The 25,992-nt window shown below is 38.1% G+C and overlaps 1 protein-coding gene and 1 long non-coding RNA gene across 5 annotated transcripts in view; one reads left to right on the top strand and one right to left on the bottom strand.

Annotated features, from left to right (window-relative positions):
• Window positions 1-2,139: 2,139 nt before the first annotated feature.
• Window positions 2,140-18,820, bottom strand: LOC308616894. Of its 4 annotated transcripts, none has more exons than XR_014015765.1 (6): window positions 18,649-18,820; window positions 11,177-11,315; window positions 7,222-7,299; window positions 5,391-5,466; window positions 4,988-5,307; window positions 2,140-3,807 (listed from the first exon to the last, which is right to left on the bottom strand). It is a non-coding gene; the product is annotated as an uncharacterized lncRNA (long non-coding RNA). The 4 variants fall into 4 exon arrangements; XR_014015766.1 differs by lacking the exon at window positions 5,391-5,466 and adding an exon at window positions 6,951-6,988 and having other exon boundaries at window positions 18,657-18,820; XR_014015767.1 differs by having other exon boundaries at window positions 18,657-18,820.
• Window positions 18,107-25,992, top strand: part of HPGDS (hematopoietic prostaglandin D synthase) — a 27,493-nt gene continuing 19,607 nt past the window's right edge. Inside the window, exons 1-2 of the mRNA XM_081233379.1 lie at window positions 18,107-18,248; window positions 24,920-25,012. Coding sequence (XP_081089505.1) covers window positions 18,116-18,248; window positions 24,920-25,012 — 226 coding nt within the window. The 5' untranslated portion in view covers window positions 18,107-18,115. The remainder of the gene's footprint in view (window positions 18,249-24,919; window positions 25,013-25,992) is intronic.

Genomic DNA, 25,992 nt, shown 5'->3' with positions numbered 1-25,992 from the left:
AAATTTTTGGTGGTGAGCATGCTGTAGTGTATACAGAAGTAGAAATATAATGTTGTCCACATGAAACCTATATGATGTTATAGACTAATGTCACCTCAATAAAACATAAATAAAATTGAAACAAATAGAAACATATCAATTTTTAAAAAGGGCAAGACTAAGCTATAGTTTTTAGACATGCCTAGTTGGATAATAAAACCACAAACATATGCAAGGAAGGATTACTATAAAAAGTAAGGATAGTGGTTACTTTTAAAGGGAAGGAGTATGTTAAGGGGAAATTACAGGGGTTGGCTGACAAAGTTGTATTTCTTGATGTGTTTAGTAGTTAGGACTGTGTTTACCTTATTATAATGCACTAAGATGTACATTTGTTCTGTGTGGTTTTCTGTGTTTGTATTTTACTTTACAATAAGAAGATTTAAAAGTAAAAAACAAAACAAAAACAACTATGAGATGTTTTTACTCATAAGATTGAAAAAGAATAAAATAATTAACATTAACTCATATTAGCTGGAGAATGAGTTTGTGCAACCTTTGTGGATGTCAGTCTGGCAATGGGTATTATCATTTAGAATGCATATAACCAGTTACTCAGCAATTCCCCTTCTAAAATATTTTTTAAAATTGTGCAAAAATTTATGTACCAAATATTTACTACGGGAGAAAAGAAAAAACTAGCCAAACGAATTGAAGAAAAATTTTTGGTGTCTTGCTTTTGCCTGAATATTATCATTATATACATGGCAGAGCTAAATTGATCATTTCATCTGTGGTATATAATCACAAATTTTGCACAGTGACATAGTAGATTAAATTTACCAATAAAGTAACAAATTTACCACCACCAACATAATGAATTTCTTTTCCACACTAAAAAATGTGCTTTTACTGTGAAATGTTAAAAAATATCTCTACAGGAAGGAAAAAATGAGATTAAAAATAAAGATAAAACAAAAAATGAAAAACGGAAGGTTATCAGGCAACTCATCTTAACAAACTTTTTGGGTTTCATTGTGGGCCTTTGAAAAGGTTGACTTTTACAGCTTTTTACCCAGAGCTTGCAAACCTTAGCACTTAACACACTTTGTCAGAATCCTGTTTAGCAGATATTATGAAACTAGCATGGAAGGAAAAGATGTGCAGCATAATTGATGTTGAGCATTTTCCAGAAGTTTCTAGTAAAAAGTGACCTGAGGTGGTCGACGCAGGCTTATAATTTTGAGGGTCTTCCCAGTCAGGCAAGCATGCAGTGGGGTGGCGGAGGAACAGCTTCCCAGTTGCTGCTAACAGACTATGGAGGCTGGAGCATGTTCAAGGACCTCAGCTCCATCCTTAATGTCATCTGACTTATGCCAGGTGACACCGTCCCTCCCCCATTTGCATATGCTCTTCACAAAGCATTCTTCCCCATGTTTACGGTTGTTCTCGATAGACTTTTCATTATATTCAACCTGCCTAAAAATGCTGGATGAGACAGATGGACAAAAGACATGATGTAAAGCTTTTCCTTCCAGATCTTCCCGCAAATCCAGGCCTGCACCCACCCTACTCAATTCTCCATACCCCACCTCAGTCCAACTCTCCTGAGGGGTGGCTCTGCAGAATCACCTACTCCTATACAGAATCAATATGTGATTATGCAAATTGCTATTTGAACAACCTGACAAAGGTCAGTAAAGAATACAAGGACTTCCCTGGTGGCGCAGGGCTTCCCTGGTGGCGCAGTGGTTGAGAGTCCGCCTGCCGATGCAGGGGATGCGGGTTCGTACCCCGGTCAGGGAAGGTCCCACATGCCACAGAGCGGCTGGGCCTGTGAGCCATGGCTGCTGAGCCTGCACGTCCGGAGCCTGTGCTGCGCAACGGGAGAGGCCACAGCGGTTAGAGGCCCGCGTACCACAAAAAAAAAAAAAAAAAAAAAAAAAAAGAATACAAAAAATATTAAGCTAATATTTAAATGGGTAGAAATCATATTAGGTACTTTGGTTTCAATTATTCACCACAGGAAAACTTCCATCAGAAGAGGAGTTTAGAACATAACAGGCACAGAGAAAAACAAGTGTCAGAGGAAATGACTAACAGAAAAAAAACCCCAAGAAACACTGGGAAGGATTGACCCACATTGTTCAGTTTAATTTGCAGTTCTAAATTTAATTTTGTGTATTTGCAGCTTCAGGGAAAAAATAATATTCAACAGTATTTATACCAGCCTTTACATTTCAAATTCATCAATCTAATTAAACAATGAAGTAATTAGAAGTTCTAAAATTGCAGGGAATATTCCATTACACATCTTTCTTTATCCTGAAGAATCTTCTCTTTGTTCAGAGTCATTGTAAACCAAAACTTTCTGAAGCATTTTGGAGTAGTTGTAAGAACATTAGGCTTGTAATCAACAGCACTGAGTCTGAGTACTAGGACCACTGCCTAATAGCTGTTTGATTTTGGGTAAATTGCTTAATCTCTGTAAGGCTTAATTTTCTCATCTGTGCAATGGGTGTGATGTATTACACACTTGCTGTGTGCCTTAAACAGCCCTACAACTCTCACGATTATGAAATAAGCATGCCAAATACTTGAACTGATTGCAATATTCTCACTTTCAATTTTTATGGAAATTATTTTCCAAATCTATATATCATAAAAATATTATTCAGTAGTTAGAATACTTGATTTTCTGTCTCATACCTTGCATAGCCTCTGTTTCCTCAAGATTCTCTCCACTCTTTTTCTTTTAAAGACAGAGGAGTTGGTCGTGGGCAGAGGTGGTTGAGAAAGAATAAGGCAACCAGGGCTCTAATGCTTTCTCTGCTGGCTTTTGACCAATCCCCTTTTTTCTGCCCTGAATCTCAAGTTCACTTTTGTGGGTCCCGGGATCCTAGGGTCTCGTGGGTTCTTCAGGGTTATTGGGATGGCATCCCCTCAGTATATGTCCTCCTCCCCACCTTTAGGGAAACTTGGGTCATTACTTGACTACATGGATTGAATCAAGTGCCCCTCCCCCAACTTGCTTCCTGTCTGCCAATATTTTTTGAAATGTTTCCTATATGCTTGACTCCTCCCCTTTTTCTTGTCCTTTCTGACTATACCTTCTGTATACTTGCGCTGTCTTTTTAGTCGGGCTTGGGGATATTCACAAGTGTTGTTAATATTGTCATGCTTAACCAGCTATTTGAAAGAACAAGTCTGGAAATTGAAACGATAGGATTCAAACTAGACGTGAATAATGGAAAAGAGAAAATTTTTAAAACTTCAAGTAAAGGATGTATAAGAATTTTGATTTTTCAGTTTCTGAAAAGGCGATCAATCCATACATTTAATTTGAGCACATCCACTATACAAATTTTAAGACAATGCACGAAAAAGCTTCAACACTTGTTTTTTAAACGTTTCTTTCTTTTGTGGTGGTGGTGTGGCAGTGGGTATGGTGGTGGTGGGACACATTTCTTTTAAAAGCACATTTTTCAGGAGTTTTGCTATCCTGATTCTTTAAATTTATAAATAGGGCTTAATGAATAGGATCCAAAGAATGAGAACTAAAACTAAACACTCAACTAGCTTAAGTTCAAACTTCACTTTTTGAAGTTCATAGGGTGTTAAAAGATGCCTTTGACTTCGGTAAAAGATAAAAGATGGCTTTGATTTTTTTTTTTAAAGAATGTAATACTTTGCATCTGCTAAAACTGATAAAATGAACCATGAACAGCGACTTAATCTTGGTAGCTGATATTCATCTGAGCACAGTTTTGCTCGAGCTGTGTAACTGAAGAGGCTTTGCTGTTGTCCAGAGCACACGTCTCTCATCTGCTGTTTTAAAATGGAAAACAAGTAGAAAGTTAAAACTGAGGTAGGATTACCACTACATTCAAAGAAATAAAATAAAAGACAAAGATCTGATTCTGAACACTTACAAAAACATAGTAGCATATTAACATGAAGTTTAAGTCAATATAACATAGCTTCATATGAATTTCTATTTATTTGTAGAAAAGAAACCTGGCTTTTCAAACTGAGCCTCACCAAATGTCTGCAGTTAGCAAGTCTCCATTAATTTAAGATCTGCTCCTTACTCTGGGCTTTTGGGAAATGGAATTAGGTCACTCAATATTTCATGAACCACTAAAAACCCAAAATATAATTTATTAGAATATACTAAAAATACACTTGCCAAATAAATCACAAAATTGCTGTCAGTTGTTTAGCAAATCTTTCCAAGTGTTGCATCAAATTATAGAGAACTGGGTCCTTTTAACAAATAACATAACAAGTAGAGGGATAAATTTGCATGGGAAAGGGAATACTTGCACCTGTCTATCAAAGCATCTTTTATCTAAGATAGAGAAGGAAACCTGAAAATTGTCTTACAAGGTTTTTTCTTTTAATGTTCTTACCAGACACCCAAAAGCACATGTTATATAAAAAAAAATCTTTACAGGAGACATCTAATAGTGCTGGTACCAGTGTTCAATACATGTTGGTTGTGTGAATGTCAGTTGAGTGATAATCTCATGTTAATTACTCATTTCTTTGTGCCTTTCATTCCTTGGTTAAACACAAGTATTTGATTGAGGCAGTTGCTCTCTTTGAAAGAAATAGAACTTTGAGAGGAAAACAAATGGATTTTGAAAAGGAAGTGAATAGCCAAATGGTCAAAACCACCCTTGCAAGCAATTAAACAAAAATGCTGTGATCACAGCACCATGGTGTCCGACATTGTTACATGGGACATAGGGACCGTTTTAACATTTAGGAAGCATTCAATTCTTTTCAGAATCACATTTATCTATCTTCTTTCAGTTGTGACATCAGTCTACAGATGCCAAATTTTTACCATTTATATAAATTCTTCAAAACCCCAGGCCTTAGAGAGAATTCTGGATCTTTTCCTCCAGACTATGGTATTTCATCCTAATTGAGGCCTGTAGCTTCCCATGAGCTATTGAAACTGTTTATATTAACAAGATGTACATACTGCCAGGAAACATACCATTTCCAGCCTTTGTGGACTAAGTTCCAGCATTTAACAACTGATGTTTTCTCTCCACATGGCTCAGGCTCATGAAGCGCCAAAGTAGTCACGTAGCAAAACTGTATCTTGGAGGCCAGAAAAAATTTTTTAGCATAACTTTGTTTATTGTTTTCTGGATCTTTCTGTTCCTTCGCTATAGATGAAAACTGCTTCTCCTTTGCTTATAAAAACTGTATTTATGTTTATATTCTTGTATAAGTCTGTGCTCCAAGGATTGAAGCTTCATCTAATTTCGGTATTCATCACTTAGAATTCTCCTTTCACTGGAGCTGTTTCCCCTGTAGACACAGGACAGCAGATGTTAGTTGTGTCAGCAAAACCAAGATTTCCTGATTTCCTTCGTTCTAAGCAATTTCCTCACCTTGCATTACAGGCCAGTCTGAAAGATTCTGTTAGAAATCCTACATGTTTCATACAAAGGCATGCAAAATCAATTTCTAGAATGAAATGGAAAAAAAAACCAAAACAAAAACATGCTTAAGAGAAAGAATTTAGATCAGAAGTTTGCTTGATATGTATGGCCAGGCTAAAGATAGTTAAATAATCCTAAGAAATAGTATCAGCAAATTATAGAAGCCTGATAGAGTAAGAAATATAAATAACAAACAAACAAATACATAAGTAACATACACAGAAATATTTTAAAAATTTATTTAATTAATATAAATATAAAACTATTTCTAATATATTTATAAATACATTTATATTTATATTAAATAATACTATAATAGAAATATATTTATTATAATATATATTTATTATATATTTCATTCTAGTGATGTACTTATGAGACCATATAATGCAGTGATTAATAGCAAAGACTCTGAAGGCACTCTAGCTGGCTAAAATATTGGCTCTGCTGCTTTCAGAATTTGACAAATTAAAACATTAGTACTAGGTACATGATTAGCACAAATAATCAGTGTTTGCTGTTATTAGTCCTTTGTAGAGTCCTGGAAATTTTTGGATACATTCTTCTCCAAAATCTTGTTTTGATAGATTTCATGAGAAAAACACACCTCTCTGCATTAATATATTTTCAAAATATGTAAAAAATCCAAATATGCAAATCATTTTAATAGATACAGCTTGGCTGCTTGCTTCTCGATAAGTTCTAGGAAAGGGTTTACTGTCACCAAAAAATTCTCCCGAAATTACACTCCTGTCTGCATTACTTTAGTGCCTATAAATAGGAAATCCATCCTGGGATTATCAGAGAGGGTGACCTACCTTTGATCTGAGTATCTTGTCTTTGCTGCTAGATTAGAGGACAAAATAGCTTATGTCCTTGTAACCCTCAGTCCAGAACTTTGTGTCCTTTTGGACTTAGTTTTCATGTAAGACAGAGAAATGTCTTCAGGGGAAAATTATATTATTGAACAATAGAGCAGAAAGTGACTTTGGAGGTCACGGGGCCTACTCTTACTTTCCTAGAACTGACATTCTGAGAGGAGGTGAACTGCTTTGTGTTTACATGACAGGGTGAAGGCAGAGGTGAGATTTAATGCATCGTCCTTCCTCTTACAGTGTGTGTTGTGATGATACAGAGGGGACAGGAATTAAATCTGGAAAAATCTTGAAAAACAATTTAACTTACTCTGTTTTAATGCTTATTGTCCCCATTCTTGACAAAAGAGTAAACATGCAATCTCATGAATAAAATTCAAATGTTTGAGAAATTTTACATCTAGAAATACTTTCATGACAAGCCCTAGTCAGTTATGTAACCACAGTCAAGTTATGTAACTATTTGTGATGTTCTTTTGTGGGCATTAAATGAAGTAATACATGGCAAGCCCTTTGTTCAATGCGGGCCCGCAGGAAGCAATGAACAAATATTAGCTATTTTTATTACTATTATTCGCTTGTATCTGGGAATCCTCTTTCCGCCAAAAGGCTAGGCAGTAAAACATTTACTCACATTCTTGGCGATAATTACTGTATTATTCTTCACAGTACCTAAAGAGCCAGGTAAGAAAAAGAGTGCTATCACTGTGGAAATCTGGGAAAACACAGACGCTAAAAATTTGCAAGCACATTTCAATTACCCAAATAGGTTAAGGAGGAGAAAAAGAAACATTCTTCATTTCCTGCCTTCTCAATCCCAGGTTTAAATACTTTAGTTTTAGATGTTTTTAGTTTCTCAAATAACTGACTGTGAAAAGGAAATTGTTCGATTAAGTAAAATATACCCAAAAGCTTTAGAAGCTGAGAAGGAAGCTCTGTGGTCTTCTTCTGGAGACTTCCTTCTTTTTCCATCAACAGTGCAGCTAGAAAAGTAGAAATGGGTTTGGTTGAACACTTCCCCTTTACCAAAATAAATAAAGAGGAACTAATATGTGAGCTATTTTTAAAATATTATATTTATTTTTCCATTATTAAAGAAATATGTAATAACCAGTAATATTTATCAAGCAGAAACCACTTGCCAAGCAATGCAGAGTGACTTGAATATATTAACCTGTTTAATCCTTTCAACTCTGAGAAATAAGATTTTTTTTTTTTTTTTTTTTTTTTTTTTGCGGTACGCGGGCCTCTCACTGTTGTGGCCTCTCCCGCTGCGGAGCACAGGCTCCGGACGCGCAGGCTTAGCGGCCATGGCTCACGGGCCCAGCCGCTCCGCAGCACGTGGGATCTTCCCGGACCGCGGCACGAACCCGCGTCCCCTGCATCGGCAGGTGGACTCTCAACCACTGCGCCACCAGGGAAGCCCAAGAATGGTTTTTATATCACTGTTTTATAGAGGAGGAAACTGACGCTGAGGGATCTGCCTAAGGTTCCAGAGCTGGAAAGAAGTAGGGCTGGGATTCCAAGTCCAGGGCTCCAGCCGGCAGTACTCCAGACCTGAAGTCTCATTAGTACTTTGTATGACCACACTACTACCGAGGTTGGAGAATAAGGAAAACAAGAATAAAATTGGACTCTGAGTTAATGTTGGGTTTCGAACAGCAGTTGGGAACTTGTGAATTACATCACAGTTGTAAGAGTTTTCCAACATAGGAACCGCTAGAGAAAAGGAAGATATATTCAATCAAATTGTAATAGCCCTTCCAGGGACTGTGTGGACATTGTGTAACAAATTGTCACATTTATTCACAGTTATTTCTCATATGGTCCAATCTGGATGCACAGGGTGTCCATGAAGGGCACGTGGCTTGAAGAAATAACTGCCCCGCGGGGAGAGTGTGAGATGGTGACCCACACGGGGTTTTCACCCTGCATTTCTCACCTTTCTCTTCCCTCCATTCAAACAGAGAGTTGTCTCCGTGCATATTTCCTTGGGAGAGGATGAAGCAGCATGAAAAATAAAAGTGGCCCAGCAACTGCTTTTCTTCCTGGCTCTTCGTCCCAAAACCTAACCACGGAGAGGGCAAGAATCTGTCAGCATAGGCTTGAAGGAAATCAATCCTCCCTTCAGACAATTGCTAATGATATTAACAATCGCTAACACTCACAGATCTCTATGCATTAGACACCTCTTGAAGCACATATGTATGTACTCATGAAATGCTCTCAAAACCCTACGAGGGGGCTTCCCTGGTGGCGCAGTGGTTGAGAGTCCGCCTGCCGATGCAGGCGACACGGGTTCGTGCCCCGGTCCGGGAAGATCCCACATGCCGCAGAGCAGCTGGGCCCGTGAGCCATGGCCGCTGAGCCTGCATGTCCGGAGCCTGTGCTCCACAACGGGAGAGGCCACAACAGTGAGAGGCCCGCAAAACCCTATGAGGGAGTTACTACTAATACCGTAAGAATGCTCCATGCCTGGAGAGGACTTTTGTCTGCTTTTGTTTACTGCTTTACCTCTATTATCCAGAACAGTACTTGGCAAAGATTAGGTACTCAATAAATATTTGTTGTGGAGGAAATCTGCATCTAAAGATGAAGGAATCGAGGCACAGACAGGTTAATAACGTGCCCAAAGTACCACAGCTGGTAGTAGGCTAGGAGATTCTTCAGTATCCCCACCTGGGTTGGGGATAGAAAGAGAGGGAGGGAAATGTGTGGTTCCTGAGCAGAGGGATGCTAGGACCCTACTGTGTTGCCCAGGAGGTGGCAAGACCACATTGAAGGGATAGTTGTGTTGGGTGGTGGGCAGCTGGAACCTTAGGCAGCAGTGTTGGTGACTGAACTGCCACATTGGAGCAGAATGAGGACAGGGAAGCAGCAGAAGCAGCCGGGTGCTGCTGGTACGAAAGCCACACACACAAAGCCAGCGGGCAGACTCCAGGACAGCCCGTGTTGATCAATGACCAAGGATCAAATGGCCACCCCTCCCCTGACGGATGATTTGTTTTCCACCAGCCAAGCAGAATGGGTTGTAAAGCAGAGAATTGTTACAGAAAATGAGGAAAGTGCTATTTTTTTTGCATATCTGATATTTTTTCCACCGAAGCATTATGTAGGGAAAGAGTATTAAATGTGTCATCAGAAGGCCTAGGCTTTAATCCTAGCTTATCCCATCCCAAATTCCTGGCCAATTTATCTAATTTCCTTGTATCTTGTATCTCTGTTTCCTTATCTTTAAAATGGGGATTAAAGATAATCGAGGTGAGGACAGAAAGTCTTTTTTAAAGGGTAAGTTAAAACTCAGTGAAAGATAACAAATACAGTGTGTTCATTTTGTATAGCTTCCATTCCATTTGCACTTGATTTTGAGTTACATGTATCTTTTTGGCAGGTAAGGGGCTGTACTTATGTCTTCTAAATTAGACTTTTTACAGACTAATATATTTAAGTTCATTTCTTATATTTACAATAAATGGATGAAAAGACACTTTTCAAAGTTTAAAGCACTTAGAAGAGGAAATATTACGTGATTTATAGGTTGCTATTCTTGCCTATGAGTGTCATTTTCTGGAAGTTGAAAGCCAGACTGTCATTAAAATGTTTCATGGATAATTTGCAGGTTCAATAATGCCCAGACAGGAATTTCACTGGATCTTTTCACTGTGCTGTTCTAATATTGTAGCTGGAATTAATTCCTGCACTAAGGACTGAAAAAATAAATTTCTAAAACATTTAGGCCTGGGCTTCCCTGGTGGCACAGTGGTTGAGAGTCTGCCTGCCGATGCAGGGGATGCGGGTTCGTGCCCCGGTCCAGGAAGATCCCACATGCCGCGGAGCGGCTGGGCCCGTGAGCCATGGCCACTGAGCCTGCATGTCCGGAGCCTGTGCTCCGCAATGGGAGAGGCCACAACAGTGAGAGGCCCGCAAAAAAGGTACAGCAAAAAAAAAAAAAAAAAAAAAAAAAAAAACCATTTAGGCCTTTGTTACTAATCTGTATTGGATTATCAGCAAGATGTAGGGGAATCTTCCCCTCCAGGTTTACTTTAAACCACATGATCCTGAAAACCAAGTGAAGGGCTCATGTGCCTACAGCACAGAAAGCCAAACACTGACAGTGGGAATTTGCATCAGAGGAAGGATTTATTGCAGGGCACCAAGCAAGGGAGTGGGAGACAAGCCTCAGATCTCTCCAACTTGGTCTTTGAGTTAGGGTTTGTATTGTTTAAGGGGAAGAACAAAGAGGCTGGGATTAATTATTAATTAATAATTTTGATGAATTATTTTATAATAATTATAATGAATGCCATTTCTGTGGCATTTTTTAATCGTAGTTTTGGGAGTCATAGGACGTGTCTGGCCAGGTGGTCCATGCTCGGGGGTCTGTTAGCTCACCTTGCCCTTGAAAAACAACCTTCGTTTGTATAATGATGATATCTACAATAGCCATTTTAGTACATTCATGATGTTATCGACAACAGCAATCTTAGTCATCTGACTCCGGTTGATGAGTGTTCTGTTAGGACAGCATTGAGGTCAGGGGGTCCAGAAGGGGAATACAGTTTTGGATTGAGAAATTAATTACAAACTCAGTCAAGGAACTTGGTTTTAGGCAGACTTAGTTTCAGCCCTTCTAAGAAAACATAGTAAGTGAAATATACTACCAGCAATGAGAATTTAGAGAGTCCTTGTAAAAATATGAATTGTGGGGAAATATACATTGGGGTCATTCATTCGTCAAATATATATTAGTGCTTATAATGTGCCTGGCACTCCTGTGGACACAACAGTAAACAATGAAGTGCTCGCCCTTGTGGAGCTTACATTCCACTGGGGGAGGGTAAAAACAAACAAATAAAATACCTTATGTTGTCAGATGCTGTGATGGATGACCCAGCAGGTAAAGGATGAGTCTGTCTGAGGAGGGCTCCAGTGAAGAGGTGGTCAGCCAAGGACTCGCCAAGCAGGTCTAGTGAAGTGAGGAAGCCAGCCATGTGTGTATCTGTAAAGAGATACACTCACGTTTTCTTTCTCTCCTAGGGCCTGTGGTTCTAAGACTTTAAAACTAAATGAACATGTAGCTATAGGCACACTTCAGCACCTATAACTTTGACTTTACCAACTGTATGCAAATACCTTAGGTTATTTCTACACAGAGATCCTATAAAATGCCAAGAATAACTAGAAGTCTTTGCGGACTTGCACTTTTTGGCAGGCATATTTCAACTAAGCAATGAAGGAAGAGACTTAGGCGGCAGTAAGTCACCTCTTCTCACATTGGCTTGTGACCGTAACTTAATCGTCATATAAACCCAAGATACAGTCACGTACAAGAGCATAGAAGATACTAGAGACTCCACAGAGACACAGCCTAAGTAAGTGATCTGATTGAACTGTACAAAGATTAGAAATGAGATAGTCTTCACCCTGCATTTTAGGTTTAGTTTTATTACTGTCATATGCTATACTTGTCTGAGTGACTGTCTTATAATCTGTTATTGGATTGAATTGTAAAATGGTTAATACTTAATTCCTTATTTGTAAGCTTTCTGTCCGTCAAAATGACTCACAAAATTCTATCCCTTTTTTCAGTTACCTGCTGAAATCTTTAAGGTGCATAACGAAGTATTGGGACATTAGCCTCCTCTGCCAGAGAGTTGAATTTGGATTGTAGTCACTTCTCTGGCAGAGACACTAGAATTTTTGAGACTGTGTTTTACTGTGCTCTTATAGCAATATACAGATTAAAGGCTTAGCTAAAATTAAATGGTTTTATTAAGATAGTTTGTATGTTCATTGACTGCGTGAAAATTGCTTCTGGGATTAAACATTCCTGTGTTTTGTTTTTGTCAATCAGCTGAAATGTATCCATGTTATATAAAGTAAAAAGAGCCACAAACCTGGGAGAAAGGAAATACCCAAGGTAGAATTTTTTGAAAACTATTATTTTCTATGTAAAATATTTAATTTCTAAACTAGTTTAGCATATATCAAAAGCTATATTTTCTTTTGTACTTAATGACTACATTCATATGAGTTCATATGTGGAAGTTTCTATCCAGGGTATTTGCTAGTCATACATCCATATGTTCCTTAAGAAACTGTATACCTGCTTTTTCTTTTTTTTTTAATGATTTATTTTATTTATTTATTTTTTGGCCGTTCCACGTGGCTTGTGGGATCTTAGTTCCCTGACCAGGGATCGAACCCATGCCCCCTACAGTGGAAGTGCAGAACCCTAACCACTGGACCACCGGGAAATTCCCTATATCTTATTTTTCAAAAAGAAGTCTAAGTCAGCTTTTTATTTATCTGCTGAATCAGGAACTTCACATGGTTTGCTTTAGAGTGGGAGGAAAACAGTGGTTAGTTTTTAGATGTAAAGGAGATCCTTAAGCACGATCAAACTTTTTCCTTCTTGTTTCTATATCATTTCAGGAAATAGACACAGCTTCCCCTACATGGGATTCCTAACACAGAATGACAGTGGCAGGGCTCAGAAATGAAGCTAACAGGAAGTAAGAGACCAGCATGACACTGGAATTTGCATAGGCCAATTAAATCATATTCAGGTCTATAATCCACCTGGGTGTTATTTCTATATATTATGGGAAGTCAAGGTCTCATTATGTATATTTTTCCTCTTTTGTCTCCAAACCATTTTAGTCTAGTCCCTTTATGCCCCCACTGTAATATCTTGTCTGTCATATATCTGAGGTTCTGTTTCGAGACTTCATGCACCTCCCTATATCTAGTCCTGAACAAACATCACATTACCGTAATTATGTGGCTTTATGTATGTCTTGCTATCTGGTAGGTCAAGTCTTCTCCTTCTGTTCTCTTAATTTTTCTTGGCTATTTTAGCCCTTAGCATTTCCATTTGAAATTTAGGATCAGATTTATCTGTAGAGTCTCTTGGATTTTGAATATAGACAATCATTTTTATTGCAAATAAGGACAATTTTGTCTCTTCCTTTCCACTCCTTGCGTGCGTTATTTGTTGTTGTCTAATCTTGTTGAATTAGCTAGGCCATCCAGGACCATGTTAAATAGTAGGGGTAAGAGGGGTTTCTGGTTATTCCTCACATTAAAGAAAATGCTTCCGTTTGGTTCGCCATTATGTATGACGTTTGCTCTGTTTTTTGTAGTGACTCTAATCTATTAGATGAAGGAAGTTTTCTTTTATTCCCAGTTTACTAAGAGCTTTGGGTGTTTTGTTTGTCTTTGTCTTTTGGTTTTTTGAGAGTTTTGATCACAAATGAGTGATTAATCTTATGCTTATTAATTAAGCATTTATTTAGCATCTGTTGAGAAGACAATATGGCTTAGAGTTTTTCCCTTTTAATCTATTGATGTAGTATATTATACAGATGAATGTTTTCGAGTTGAAAGATCTTGCATTCCTGGGATAAGCCTCATCTTGTCATTACATGTACGATGAAACTACTCGAGATCTTTGTACATCCCCTTCTCGACCAGGCCCCACTTCCCTCACATGACTATCCAGTTCTCTTAATTATACAGCTTAATCAGAAACTCCCTAGGTGCTTGCCCCCTGCCCCTGCTGCTGGTTTCCCTGGTAACTGATGAGCCCACCTGTTGTCAATTCCCCCTATAAATGGTAGCCTCCTTCTCCGCTGAGTAGCAAAGATCGTTGCTGTGTCCTGTTGCCATCTGCATTACATCGTGGGATGTTTCTCTAGGACCTTTCGCTTGAGACTTGTAAGATCCTCTATTCAGTAACCATTGATGTCTCTGTCACTGACCCCGGGCTCCTTCTTCGGTCTTGTAGAGGCTGGGTAACTACAAGGCTTGCAGGCCTACAGGGTGCAGCCCAACATTATATTTAATATCGTTTTATACACTACTAAATTTGATAAGCTAAGAAGTTATTTAGGATGTTTATATCTATGTTTATAAGTGAGCTTAGTCTATAATTTTCCTCTTTTAACATCTTTGCCCTCTTTCCATTTTCTATTCTTTGAAACTACTTGTAAAAGATAAGCATTATCTTTCCCTTGAGGATTAAGCAAAAATTCACCTGTAAAATCATCTGGGCCTGGTGTCATTCATGGGTGTGACTAATTACCAATTCTGTTTCTTTACTCCTTGTTAAATGCAGGATTTCAGTTTCTTTCTTTTTTTTTTTTTTGGCCATACGAGGGCCTCTCACTGCTGTGGCCTCTCCCGTTGTGGAGCACAGCCTCCGGACGTGCAGGCTCAGCAGCCGTGGCTCACAGGCCCAGCCGCTCCACGGCATGTGGGATCTTCCCGGACCCGGGCACGAACCCACATACCCTGCATTGGCAGGCGGACTCTCAACCACTGCGCCACCAGGGAAGCCCTCAGTTTTTTTTTGGTTTGATTGTGTTAGTTTATGTGTTTCTCAGTGTTTCCATTTAAGTGTTCAGAGTCAGTGATAGTTACTGGTAGTGTTAGCTTATGATTTTTAATCTATTTTATCTGCTATTATGACCCCTTTGTATTTCTAATTTTAATTGTCTGTGACTTTTCATATATTCTCCTCCTTATCAGTTTTGCTAGAGTTTTGCAATTTGACCTTTTACGTATTTTATATAAAAGCCTGCCAGGCTCTAGTTTCAAGCAGTACGACCCTCCAACCTGCCATCTTGTATGGAGGGTTTTTATTCCCCTTTATTCTGAAGAAGCTAAGCTCCTGGCTGCCCCCTGCCTCTCTCAGAATGCCGCGTCCTGCTCACTGTATTTTGTTTCTGTTCATTTGGTCCAGGTAAAGTTTATCTTGCTCTTAATTCTAACTTTGTATCTTCTTTTTATGTAATTTTCACTCTTTATGTCCCTACGGTACTTTACACACAATATTTTCATTACCATCTTACAGGTGAGGAAAGTAAAGCCAGGAACAAGTGACCTGCCCAAGGCCACTCAGATAATAAGTGGCAGGGGTAACTCCAGAACTGGTCATTTCTTTCCATCACCTGCTCTACCCTGAGCTTGATCCTCACTGCATCCCTTGGCGGGGGTAGGGATATGTTTTAACTTCATCCTTGTAGTTCATGATCCTTATGAAATAAAGGCTTTAGCAAAGTGAGATTTACTGTTAACAGATATACTGCTAAATGCTATGAGGGACAAAATATGTTCTTGTACTTGTCTTTAGACTTTACTGTAAATTTCCTTATGTTTTGATTGGCCACTGAAACATTTACTTGGAATTCCTCCTGATAGTTTTCATGCGAAAGCTTATAAAATATAGGACCTTTAGAGTCAGTAAATGTTTCCAACAGTGTTTACCTTTAGTACTTATTTTTTTGTGTTATACAATGTGCACTTATATCCTAAAAAGACAAAAGTCTTCAAGTTTGGAGTTTTCTACGTTTAAAAATCAAGAAACCAGACTTTTGCTCAGTAGAAAATATAATTATGCAAGTAACTACAGAAATGTGGTGTGCAAGTACAGCTTCATTAATGAGTTATGGCAGTTGAAGGATGTTCTTGAAGGAGAGATAAGCATTTGCCAGATGTCCACTGGCCTGTGGTAGATCTTAGATTCAAAGATCTATTTGCAGAGAAATAGAGACAGCTACCAGCCTGTGCTAGGAATTCTTAAATGTCTTCTTTACTTGAATGAAATACAGTATAAAATAACATGCCTTTGCAAATTAACAACAAGCAACAGCCCCTTCATTTTCATGCAGAATTATGTGGTGTTTGACCAAATGGGAAAAGTTATGTTTAATTTTTAATGTTGATCCTATGGACATATATGAATCTATATACACACATAATATTTATAAGAAATACATAATTTCTTTGGAAGCACTAACAACTTAAAAAACTCAATTAAAAAATTGCATAAAATGCTTTTCAAATAAAAACTCCAACTCAGAAGGACACTTCCACTCTGAAAGCTATTTTTGTTCTTTCAAGCTTTAAAATAGATAGACCAAGGAACAGTAACAATTACGTTTTTTATTTCCTACATAAGAGTGTTCCCTTTATTCTGATTCTGTAAAATGTTTTTTTCTGAAGGAAACTTATTACTTTACATTTTTTATTGACTAGGAATCACCATCGCCATCATTTCCTGGATCCTGAGGGGGTCTAGATAGGCAACCGGTTATTTCTGGTCGTCCTTTCCGCAGACACTTGAGATACACATGTACTTGAGATATGAGCTTAGCAATCTAGATTTTTATGATGTGTGTTTGATCTTTTATGTGATGTGACCGCAGATGGAATTTTGTTTTGCGACTTGAGCTCAACTTTTTTTTTTAGAAATTTATTTATTTTATTTACTTATTGCTGCGCACGGGCTTTAGTTGCAGTGAGTGGGGGCTACTCTTTGTTGCAGTGCGTGGCCTTCTAATTGCAGCGGCTTCTCTTGTTGCCCAACATGGGCTTCAGTGGTTGCAGCACGCAGGCTCAGTAGTTGTGGCGCACAGGCTTAGTTGCTCTGCGACATGTGGGATCCTCCTGGACCAGGGCTCAAACCCGTGTCCCCTGCATTGGCAGGCGGATTCTTATCCACTGCGCCACCAGGGAAGCCCTGAGCTCAACTTTTAATCTAATATTCCGTTAATATCTCTGAAAGTCTTCCTTAGTAGAGAATAAAGTATTTAATCTCACCTCTTTAAATAAGTGTTATTTATGATTTTTATTGAATTACTATAATTATTAATTTTTAGTGTGATGTAATCGTGGTGTTTATTCTTGACTATAGAATGAATTCAAAGTTATTAACAGCTAATAATTAAGTGTTTAGCATTGTGCTAAATGCTTCACATGTGTTACCTCATTAAAACCCCAAATCCATATTAGTATCTCTGTTTATAAAAAGTGGACTTTGAAATTCAGAGAGATTTTGTTGACTAGCCCAAAGATACACAGAAACTAAGTGGAAGAACTGAACTTCAAATGAAAATGTTTCTTTCTCAGTTGCCTAATCATTATAAGATTACAATACATTCTACTATTAGTGCTTAAAATCATTAACTGTAAAGCTTATAAACAATGGAAATGAAATAGTACAAATCACAAACTCACAAAATTATAATGACCTCCATCTAACCAATATAGCCAGTTTTAGCAAACTTTCTAAAATGTAAGAAATGTTTGCTTTCTTTCTTCCTTGCTCCTCTATAGAGAGAATAAAGAAGTATGCTCACCATTGTCCCATCCCAACAGAGGTCCCCAAGATGGGGTATGTTTGTATGTGTAAGCAACCCAATAAAACCCAGCAGCATGGATGCAGTAAAAGAAGAGAGAAATATTTCCTCAAGCCTTTTTGATTCCCTGAGGGGAAAGCAACAGGGGAGGGAAGAGAGGAGATGACAGGTTGACATGGCTGGTTTTACATGCCTTGTGTGTGTATCCTGCTCTTGCAATCCTTACCCAGCTGTCCTCACAAACTCAGCTGTGTCACCAAAGCAAACAGCAAACCAAATGTCGATACCATTCATTATATGTCTAAAGGCAGGACAAAAAATTCTTAAAATGCAGTTTTTGACTCCATTCTCTGAAGTTTGGTATATAGATACCCTATTACTCTGATGTTGTTTTACAAATAAAACTTGAATTTGATTATTTCACTGGAATTTCCATCTAGTTCTTAAAGAGAGTCAAGATTTTATTTCTATCAGGTTTTCTCCATATGTTATTGGGGTAGTGATTTATAATTCTGGTTTTGAAATATCTTCTGATATGTCTGGTTATCTCAGAAGATGCCAAAATTTTTTGAAAAGTCCTCCAAGAAAAATGTTGAAACATCTCTAGAGGGCTGTTAAAATAATTCCTCTATTTTTCTCCTTCCAGAATCACACCATGCCAAACTACAAACTCACTTATTTTAATATGAGGGGGAGAGCAGAAATTATTCGTTATATATTTGCATATTTGGACATAAAGTATGAAGATCACAGAATAGAACAATCTGATTGGCCTGAAATCAAGTCAAGTAAGTAGCACAAATGTAGTTCATGGAAATGTATGTAGAGAAAATGTTTCCAGAACCTTTTGTCTTTCCTCAGGGAAAGGAAAATAGAAAGGTTTTTAAATCTCATGTAGCTTTACACTGAGAAGCAGCAGTTCGGGCAAGTTAAATAAATGTTATGTGACCCAGAAAATTTCCTATTGAGGTGAAAACACAAACCTGACAGAGGGAGCATATAAAAATAACACAACATGAAACTTTATCAGAAGAACTGAAATGGAGGAAATACTGAAGTCAAACTTTTGACCAGTGGACTAGCCTGGGCTTGCTCAGATATCAATAATATTTGGATGATAGATAAGATAAGCTGCTGTAACAGAAAACAAAACTCAGATGGCTTGAATAACAAGGAAATGAATTGTACCACATAACTGAAAATCCAGAAGTAGGCCAGGTTTCAAAGGATGGCTTTATCCATTTTTCCTCCTCAGTGTGTTGGCTAAATCATGAAGCTGGTAGCAATATGTTTGCTGCAATTCCAGCCTCGCAGCGTTGAAAAGCAATTTTGAGAGGCTAGAGGAGAAAGCACTGCTTCCTTAAGTGTTCCCAGAAGAATGAGGAAAAACTTTCCAGGAGACCTCAGCAAACCTCTCATGTTTCACTGGCTCAGATTGGGTCACGTGTCCATCTCTGAACCAATCATTGGCAAAGGGAGTGGGAGGAACCTTAGAATCACCTGGTCCCCCTCTGAAGTAGGGGATGGAAGCAGTTTTCATGAGGCTTTGTGACCATATGAGAGAGGGGTGGGTACGTGAACAAAACTGGGGTCTGTCTCATCAGAGGAAAGAGCAAATTTACAAATTGGGCAGGTAACACAATGAAAACATGCTGCTTAGCACTCAGGACAGTGAGGAAGAATTAGAAATATTATTAAACAAAATGTGTGGTTTTCAGTAAAGTTGTAAGTCATCCTTTAGATGCTTGCTATGTTCCCTGGAAATACTAAATATTAAGTGTCTAAAATTTATATTTTTATGCTAGATTATTAAAATTTCAGGTGAAGATGAAGCTGAAGAAAACAACTCTATAGCATTTGTAGGCTATCAGAAGTGGATAGTGTGCAGACCCAATTTCATTTAATTTCTCTAACACGTCAACCTGGGATGTATTATTGTTTCTATTTTATCGTTGAATGAACTGAAGCACACAGAGTTTAGGTATTTTTTTCCAAGTTCACAGCCCTAGCAAGGTACAGCTGATTTTCAAACACAGGTCCATCTAGTACTATAGCCCAAGTCATTTGCACTAGATAATGCCAACAAAAATAATACCATGATAATTGATGTATTCACAATAAATATTGCCACTTGACTTTTGGAAGCATGATTTTCTCTGAAGTCACTGCCCCTGTAATTACTCTTTTTCTTATCAGAGAACTCTTCTCCGATGGGATAGAATATCTTATTTCCTGTTCTTCTGAAACTTTACCTTTAATATCCAAGCATTTCTTCTGATATCAGAATTTGTACATGAGCTTCTGTGGACATAAAATAGGTGAATATTACATTTATCCATTAAATAAGTCAAGATGAATAGCAAGTTGTGGAGGTATTACATATAACAAATTCTGCCTTTTAGTTTTTAAATATAAGTTCTTTATATTCTTTATACCCTATTCTACCTTAACTTTTCATTATGTTATTAAAAATGGAATTACTGCATTTTCTTAATGTTTTCACATATTCTTGGAATTGAAAGGGATCTTAAAGTTAGTGATGGTTAAGCTACAGTTTCAAATGCTTTAACATACACCCAACACAAAAATGTCTTAAAAGAGGATAAAAATGTATTTCTTTTGCATAAAAGCCCAAGTTAGGATAGCAGCTCTGCCCCATGAAGTTGTCAATGATGAGGCTCTTTCATTTCTGTTCATCTGCACCCGTAGTGGGTTCTTATTGACACAGTGTGAATAGTTCACCCTCCTTCCATATTCCAACTCACAGAAAGTGCAGAAGAGGGAAGAGAACACACCTCTTCCTTTTAACAGCCTGACCAGAAAGTTGCACACATCACATCAGTTATATCTGTTTGGCAAGAAATTAGTCACGTGGTCATTCATTACTGCGAAGGAAGCTGGGAAACGTTGACTTTATTGTGGACAACCATTTGCGCAGCTAAAAATCCAGGATTTTATTCCTTTGAGAAAAAAAGCAAAGAATAGATATTGAAAAGCAGTTTCTATTACAAATTGTATCTGGTATCATCTCCTGTCCAATTTAGGGATGCTCTCTGGTGTTTGAAACTCGCTGTGACCATCCCCTCTGCTATAATCTAGAATATCATTGGATATTTCTATTAAAATTTTCTTCCTGGTCAAACCTGGTAGATTGTACACATGTGTTTAATCTCTCCTTTAATAATATTAAAGTACTTTAAAAAAAGTCACCACCACCACCCCCCCCCCAAGGACAAAGAAATCAACCTTGAATATGATAGCACAAAATTCTGGAAGCTAGAAAGCCGGTCAAAGAATGGTAAGGTAACTTACCATTAAGGCCAGTGATGCTCAAATATAAGCCTGGAGGAGGAGAAGGCAAGCTAAATCACTCCAGAGATCCTCCAAAGGGTAAGGAATTGGTTGCAAAAGATAACTTTAAGAGCTGAGTTGATACAGGGTTGCCTGGAAGAAGCATGGAGATTACTTTCAAGAGGATGGACCAGAGGATTCTAGGACACCAGGCATGTCTTGGACACAATGCTATAGTAAACATGGCATTCAGTGGAAGTCTAGGAACTAGATAGTGGGACCAACAGCCCTTTCCCCTGCTCTACAATCAATGGCAACCAGGCTGATATCCCTCACACAGGAAATGGGGGGAATTCTCTCGGGAAACTGACCAGTCTAAGAAAAATGTCTAACAGATACTGAACAGATGGGGATCCCTCAATGAATTTGCCTAGCCCAATCTGTGGGCAAGCCCCTCCTACGCACACTGAGATCCTTTTTTACTTTACAAAGTACTTTACTTTTACTTTACAAAGATTCTTTTTTCTCTTTATAAAGAGCTTTTACTTCTTTGCCCTTTTAAATAGTAATGGCAAGTCAAAAGTTAACCCATATTTGGGAAAAGTCTCTAATATAAAACAGACCTAAAACCAAACACCTCTGGAGATGTCAAGATGGTATAGCAAGAAAACAAGTTCAAAAATATAAAATCCTCAGAGAAAAGAGAAGATATTCTGTACAATCTAAAAGGAATGTACGGAGACAAAAAGTTCTTGGAAATTAATGTCTGATACAAAGAAATCAATAAAATGATGAAAACTAAGTAAATCCCCCAGAAAGCACAATAGGAAAAAAATGAAAAATAAGAGAAAAGAGATAAGGAAAATTGAGAATGAACCAGTTTAGGAGGTCCAACATCTCCATGAAATTCTGGGAAGGCAGAACAAAGAAGAGGGAGGAAAACTTAAAAGAATCTTCCTTATAGAAAATTGAAATTATCTCCATGTGGCTTTCATACATTGGTCTTGGACTTACCATTTTAATCCATGGAGAACAAATTATTTTTTCTCTCACATCCAGTTATTAAAAGACATTTAGTATCTTTAAGCTATCATAGAGAAAAAGCCATTGCTGTATAGTCAGTTTAATGAAAATGCTCTGAAGATAAAGAAGGTCTTTGGCTGAATTCAGAATTGAGTCCCTAGGTAACTCATTACCTGTATCTCTATTTAGATGTCAACTTTTGGAGCTTCCTTGATCGTTTCTCTGATCATCGTTGTGAAATTCAGTCCACCCTTCCCACCCCTGACTCTACTTCTTGATTTAGGTACTGTTTCCTATGGACTGTCTGAGATCTGTAATCACATCTAGGGTCAAAGGACAACCCTCTTCTCTTCCTGGAGTGTTCCATTTATTTCCCCTGGTTTGGGTTTTCTCACCATCCAAGTAGAACAAGCTTCTGTTAGACTCTGTCTACTATTTTACGTGTAGTGCCTGTGCCTACAAGCATACGAACAGCACAGAGCAGAATGGGACCATCACTCCTGGCACAAGTGTGGACATTTTTCTAAGACGTTTTACCAAGATCACAGTAGCTATGTTGGCAGCCATATCATACTGAGGCCTTGCATTCGACACCACTAAATCTCTTAAAGCTTTTTGACAGGTGCTCCTGTTAAGTTACAACTCCAACATCATGAAATTCTTTTTTTCTGGAACCAAATAAAGGACTTAGCATTTGTCTTCTTAAATTTCTTCTTGTTAGATGCAGCCCATATTCCAGTTGTTGGCAATTATTCCAAGCTTGGCTAAAATGCTTCCAGTAGCTGAAAGCTTACCACCTCATAAGAAAACACATTCCATTGTAGTAGCTCCAAAGGTAACAGAATTATTCTTCATTTTGAGTTAAAATATGCCCTTTAGGACTTCCCTGGTGGTGCAGTGGTTAAGAATCCGCCCACCAATGCAGGGGACATGGGTTCGAGCCCTGATCCGGCAAGATCCCACGTGCCACGGGGCAACTAATCCCGTGCGCCACAACTACTGAGCCTGCGCCCTACAGCCCGTGAACCACAACTACGGAGTCCATGCTCTGCAACAAGAGAAGCCACCGCAATGAGAAGCCCGCACACCACAACGAAGAGTAGCCCCTGCTCACCGCAACCAGGAAAAATCCCGCACGCAGCAACGAAGACCCAATGCAGCCTCCCACCAAAAAATTAATTAATTAAAATATGCCTTTTAAAAATTTCTTCTTGGTTCTCATTCTGCATTTTAGAGATAGTCCAAATAAGTAAGAATTTTTTCCATTTGATAGCTATGCCATATTGGAGATGGTTTTTATGTTCCACTTCGTTTGTTCTGTCTTCTTCAGTGAAGAGTGGTAGGAGTTCTTCAGCCAATCCTTATATAATGTGATTTTCAGACCCTCTGTAACTTGGATACTGTCCTCTGGGCTTGCTCCGATTTTTAATGTCTTTCAAAAACATGGCTCTTAGAACTAGAAAACAGCTGAGCAAGAGTTCCAACTGGATTTCACCTCTCACTTGGCTCTCACCTCTCACTTGGCTCTCACCTCTACCAGGTGTGTGATCTGGACTATTTCTTTAACCTCTCTTCATCTCATTTCCTCATTTATAAAATGAATGGTAGTTAATACCTACTTCATAGGGTTGTTGTAAGTACCAGAAGATTGAATGGGCACGTTAAATATTTAGTACAATGCTTAGCACAAAAGGAAGCACCCCTCAAAATGTTAGGCATTTTAATTCCCTCTTGATTACATACTTTGCTTCAAATAAGGTATCACAGTTTGTATCAGTTTTATCTGGGACTTTGTTTGGCTCACTGCAGTATCTCAAACACCTGGAATAGTACTTGGCACACTTATTAGGTAAATGTTCAAAGATGTTTTTATTCCTGATGTGAACTGTAGTTCATATTGTACTTATTCAGTGCATATGAAAGACGCTTGAAGGTTGATTCTAGTAGCTGTGTTACAGTCATGGGATTATGAGTGGCACTTTATTCTTTTCCCTCTTTCCAAAATATGTGTCCCAACCTAAGGCACTGGTTGGGAAAATTGTGATTAATTCATATGGCAAAATGTATGCTTTAAAAAAGATGATGTTTCATTGATTTAGAAAGATTTTAAAAGGTATTATCAAATTTAAAAAAGTGGTTTACAAACATATATACATTATGATTTTGTTTTGATATATATATGGGAAAGCAATTAAAATATTAAAATGTTTATCATTGTGTGGTAGAATTATTTTTATTTATCCCCAATTTAGAATTTTTCTATAATGAAGAATAATAAATTATTCTCTGACAAAAATATAGTAGGTTTAGATAAGAAAACAAAGTAGGATTTACAGATAAATATTAATACACCTGCTATGAGTCTGTCCTATATTTGTACAAATATGCTTGTTGCTTACTATATACTTCAAATGATCAATAAGAATTTGGCTAAGTTCCTTACCATAACTCAACATCAAACTCTTCATATTCCTCAGACTATGGTTTTAAAGAATAATTAATGTAATCTCTGAGGACTGAAAATTTAATAAGGCTTTAAAAGTTTAAAAATAATTATATAGCAAGTATGCAAGATAATATATAATATATATCGATAGTATCACTGTAAACTTGGGGTTTAGACCCAGTTCTGTCACTAACTCTATAGCAGCTCTTCTAACAACTCTTCTTTTCCCCTTTTCTAAAAAAATTGAGGTATAGTCACGTTCAATATTATATAAGTTGCAATGTACAGTATAGTGATTCACAATTTTTAAAGGTTATACTCCATTCATAGTTATTATAAAATATTGGCTGTATTCCCCATGTTGTACAATATATTCTTGTAGCTTATTTTTTACCTAATAGTTTGTACCTCTTACTCCCCCACCCCTATCTTGTCCCTCCCCTCTTCCCTCTCTCCACTTGTAGCCACTCATTTGTTCTCTATGTCTGTGAGTCTGTTTCTTTTTCTAACAAGTCTCTTTTTTTAAACTTGTAAAATGTAAAGATTCCACTAGGGGATGCCTAATGTCCCTTCTAGAATAAATATTCAAAAATTCTGTAACGTTACTATCATGTTTTATTTCCGCAATTATCGGTAAAATGGAAGTATTCTAACTTGATTTTGTTCTGGAAGTTGATTCTTTGCTCATTTTATTTTAAGCTCTTCCATTTGGCAAAATTCCCATTTTGGAAGTCGATGGATTGAACCTTCACCAGAGCCTAGCAATAGCAAGATATCTGACCAAAAACACAGGTAATATGTTTATTGTGTGTACAGTTTTTGATAACTGAAAAAAAAACACATGGCATATATTCAATATTCATTAAGTAACTTTATTACTGAATGGGATTAAAATATAGTGCAAAGGAGAATGGGATTCAGTGCCAGAGAAGTATAAATATACCATCTCTACCAGTTTAATTTTCCCTGAGTTCCCTAGACGATTAATTTTATACTGCCTGCAGTCTCTTCTGCCCCACACTTCCTTGTCCTCAATCCCTTATTGGAATTTAGCTGAAAAATTAGACAGATGTGTCTGAACCCAAACTTTCGCTAGCATGCATATCACAAGTTATCAAAGCAGATTAATTAATGGGAAATACATGTGGCATAGGGAGGCTGAAATGACTCATACTATTTTTTTTTTGTGGTACGCGGGCCTCTCACTGTTGTGGCCTCTTGCGTTGAGGAGCACAGGCTCCGGACGTGCAGGCTCAGCGGCCATGGCTCACGGGCCCAGCCGCTTCACAGCATGTGGGATCTTCCTGGACCGGGGCACGAACCCGTGTCCCCTGTATTGGCAGGCGGACTCTCAACCACTGCGCCACCAGGGAAGCCCCTGTAGAGTTGTTTTTAAATTGAGATATAATTGACATATAACATTACATTAGTTTCAGGTATATGACATAATGATTCAGTACATGTATATATTGCTAAATGATCACACAGTAAATCTAGTTAACACCCATCACCTCTCATAGTTACAGATTTTTTTCCTTGTGATGAGAACTTTTAAGAACTATTCTCGGGCTTTCCTGGTGGTGCAGCGGTTAAGAGTCTGCCTGCCGATGCAGGGGACATGGGTTCGTGCCCTGGTCCGGGAAGATCCCACATGCCACAGAGCGGCTGGGCCCGTGAGCCATGGCCGCTGAGCCTGCGCATCCGGAGCCTGTGCTCCACAACGGGAGAGGCCACAGCAGTGAGAGGCCCGTGTACCGCAAAAAAAAAAAAGA

This window comes from Mesoplodon bidens (genome assembly GCF_964165515.1).
Source record: "Mesoplodon bidens genome assembly, chromosome: 1".
NCBI lineage: Eukaryota > Metazoa > Chordata > Mammalia > Artiodactyla > Ziphiidae > Mesoplodon > Mesoplodon bidens.
This window is presented reverse-complemented; position numbering and strand designations above follow the sequence as displayed.